General features: G+C 51.7%; 1 protein-coding gene across 1 annotated transcript; it reads left to right on the forward strand.

Moving 5' to 3' along the window:
• The first annotated feature begins 218 nt into the window (after positions 1–218).
• Positions 219–1,236, forward strand: M431DRAFT_503869 (hypothetical protein). The gene is made up of 3 exons (XM_024918368.1): positions 219–452; positions 561–847; positions 903–1,236. The coding sequence occupies exons 1-2, from the start codon at positions 351–353 to the stop codon at positions 813–815; spliced, it is 357 nt and encodes a 118-aa protein (XP_024778587.1). The 5' UTR covers positions 219–350; the 3' UTR covers positions 816–847; positions 903–1,236.
• The last annotated feature ends 2,276 nt before the right edge of the window (positions 1,237–3,512 follow it).

Raw genomic sequence — 3,512 nt, forward strand, 5'->3', positions numbered from 1 at the left:
CAGAGTACATGGCGACAAGTGCTTCTCAAAATACGGAGGAAGCGGATAGGCCAGGGTGAGAATCTTTTCACAGTGACGCACCGTAGCATGTGCGTATCTTGATACGGTGTCCGGGGTCGAAGTTTCGTTGTAAAGCCGGCCGTCCGAGATGTCGATATATAAAGCAGTCAAATGACCTCTTTTTTTGCCTCTATCTCGATCAGCACTTTTAGCATCACTTTCAGTATTCCAAGAAGTCATACCGCACACCTCTCTGCAATCTTAGCACTTTGTTCCCCTTGTCCACAAGTCTTGACCTGTTCCTTCTTACCTTTCCTTTCTCCAAGCATACACCTTGTCTCGTCATCACAATGAGCAGCGGAGGTTTCTACAAGTACCGTTGCAAGAACTTTTACTCGCACAATTGTCCCAATTGGGTGTGGGTAAACAACTCGCCATGTGCGACCTGTATTGTAAGTCACATCAATGATTGAATCGAACATCCGGACAATGTGAAAGCTCTGTGTGGGTGGGTTCAGAATGACCAGTCTCGTAAAGCTAACATCAGATGAAAAAAACAGGCTGAAGGCAGAGATGCCGAGGAGCAATCGTTGCCATCTTCGACGGCCTGTCAAGTTGACATTGTCGCACCTCGTATCCGAGACGACATCTTACAAGATACATTCATGGAATCTGTTGCCCCAAGTGACGTTGGAGAGAGCTGGATCCTCCACGACAAGGGCAATGACATTATCGACAATGACGAACTGTCACAGATTGTGCCATTGAGAAACAGCGCCATGCCATCTTCGTATCGAGCCAATGCTCGTTGGTAATTGCCCAATGGCAGCCAGCTCGATTGATTCTAGTAAGAGGACGCCAGGCCCGCTTTTGTTTGATTCGAAGGGCTAACGATGGGGTAGGGGTCTTTTGAATCAGATCTCGGCAGCACAACCGTTTGATGTTGCAACTATGTAGGTAGGAGACGCAGGCCTTTTCTGTTCCTGCTTCAAGTCGTAACAAGTGTCATGACCTGATGGATAATGAAGGGCTGCTCTCACACATTCCTTTGAAGAACACGGGATGGGAATGGGAATTGGCTAGGATAGGTTCACTGGTTGAAGCGAGGGAAAAAGTTCGGCGTTGGTTCAAAAGAGAAGGAGATCCGGATTAGAGCAAAAAAAAAAAATTGAGATAAAAAATTTTTGCGCTACCCTGTTGCAGCAGTCCTTGGCTGTTGCGGCGGGATGGCCTGATGCCCACGGATGGACTAACTGGCATCTGAAAAGGGCTGCAAACAAGGGATTGGAAACTGGCAAGGGAGTTGGGGACTTTTTGTTCTCGGAGGGATTTGTGTGCCGCTGGGAAACGCCGGGAAACTCTCAAGCTTGGGGCGGGAAAAGGGTATTTTGTCTTTTTTTTTTTTCTTGGGGGCGGAACGGTGAGGCTCTGCCTTGGTTCTCGTTCATGGTTACCTCGGACTGTCGTTACAGGGCTTAGGCCAGTCTTGACTAGAATAGCATGGATAGCATATCGTACGGCGATATTTTCCTCTTAAGGGCCGGGGAGCCAAGAGTGGTCCGTGGTCGAAGGAGTGGCTCGGTGAAGCGTTGGTGAGGTTGTACTCGTAACCGCAACCCGCAAACCGTAAACCGGCGATGCAGGACTCAGACGGCATCGGCCCTTCATGCTGGCCGCCACGCCTCAGTTTCGGCCGCGCGGTTCTAACTTCTAAGAGCGGTGCAAGAGGTGAGCGATCCCTTTGCCGTTAGTTGCTTCGAGGCCGCGTTCTGGCGAGTCGGATCCGTTGCCGTTGGCTGCTTACGAGCTTGAGCGTCAAGTTTGTTGTTTGAGCTGAGAGCGTGCAAGAACACACCTTCACCCTTCTGGCATGGTGGGGCGATGGCCTTGGGCTTCTGGGTGCTTCTTGCGTCTTGGCCCAGATGCAAGTCATGCCTGCCGTTCCCAGGGAGTCCACTTTCCTCTCGGCCGAGGTTGTACGGATACTCCGTGCCTGGCAGAATGCTCCGTACAAGCTACTCCGTACAGAGTATTCCGTGCAGAGGAAACCCCGTACCGCCTTGCCGATAATCTCACCCGAGGCCTTAGTGTTCGGTACCTCTGGTACCTGCGGGTACTTTTGGCGTTGGTCCTCGATACTCTCGCGCAAGACATGTCTGCGGTACCCAGGTACGAAGCGATGACGCTAAGCTGCAACTTGACGTTGCATGTCATTTCTCCCTGGATGCCCTCCAGCTTCCAATCCCACCTGGGCGAGCGTCTCTCAATTGCCTGCTGTGGTGAGGCATTGTGATGTTCAATTGACGCCAGCAGTGCTGCTAATGTACGGTCTGCTAGCTCTCGGCCTTACCAGGTTTATCCACGGACTGGAGCACTATACGGAGTGCGGATTGCACACTATATCTGCCTGTACTAGCCACTAGGCAGCTGCATTTCACCTGGACGGACCTTAATCCTTTAGCACTGCTACCTTGGCAGTAGTACTAGAGCAATGGTACAGTAGGTCCCGTTAATTAGGCGTCGAGTAGTATTACAAGGAAGTCGAAGCATCTCCAATTCCGCCCACGAGCTTCAAAACACCAGCCCTTCGCACGGCTTAGTTATAGCCCACGATAGGCAGGCTAATCTCACTGCACACACACACTCACACTCACACTCACACGCAAAACAAGGGATCCAAAAGCGCTCTCGGTGACCAGCCCAGTTCTCCGGGTGAACCACTCAGAGGAGCAGCTGGCCGACGTTAATTGCCCGCCCAGGGAACTCCTCCGAGCAGCCAGGCTTGCCAGGCCCTAGGATAGATGCTGTTTCATACGTCTTGCGACATCAACCAGGGCTGCGCTCCACCTCCCTGCATCGCCCTACGTCCTGATTGAGAAGCGACAAAGACTTTTTTCCCTCTCGCGCTCTTCTTCCTCGCTCCCTGTGGGGCTGATCAACACGGCCAAAGCCGTTGGAGCTAGCGCTGCCATTGGAACATGAATCCCCTCAATCGAAGCTCGATAGATTGTTCCTCAACTTCCTGTTTAGAGGGCTCTCGGCTGATTAATATTAGACAAGACTCCCCGGCTAGGCCTGTTTTCTCAAAGCCATACTCGTACACTCTTGCCTCCACTGGCACAAGGTCGACGGTCCGCGGTGGCTCCCCATCGCTCAATGCGGTAGGCTTCAAGAATCTTTCTCAGGTTGCGCTGCATCTGAACCCTGTACATGACATCGTTAAGTTTGCCGCGCCATTGTCTGCCAGGGACTGGTGTCGTCGTCATATGGAAAAAATGACACCGGCTTTAGCCGTGATGCCACCCACTCGTTTCGGGAAATTGATGTGTACACGACCAGGGCTGCCTATCTATTAAAAAAATCCCCCAAAGACATGAGAGGCTAGAGATGCCTCATCTTGATCGCTAACCATTCCCGCTTACTGATCGCAACAGGAGCTCAGAGCCGATTTCTTGGCTTGGAAATTTGGCGATAGCGATTACGAATACTCATTGACGTCAACTTGGCTAACA

The sequence above is a fragment of the Trichoderma harzianum genome (assembly GCF_003025095.1).
Source record: "Trichoderma harzianum CBS 226.95 unplaced genomic scaffold M431scaffold_2, whole genome shotgun sequence".
NCBI lineage: Eukaryota > Fungi > Ascomycota > Sordariomycetes > Hypocreales > Hypocreaceae > Trichoderma > Trichoderma harzianum.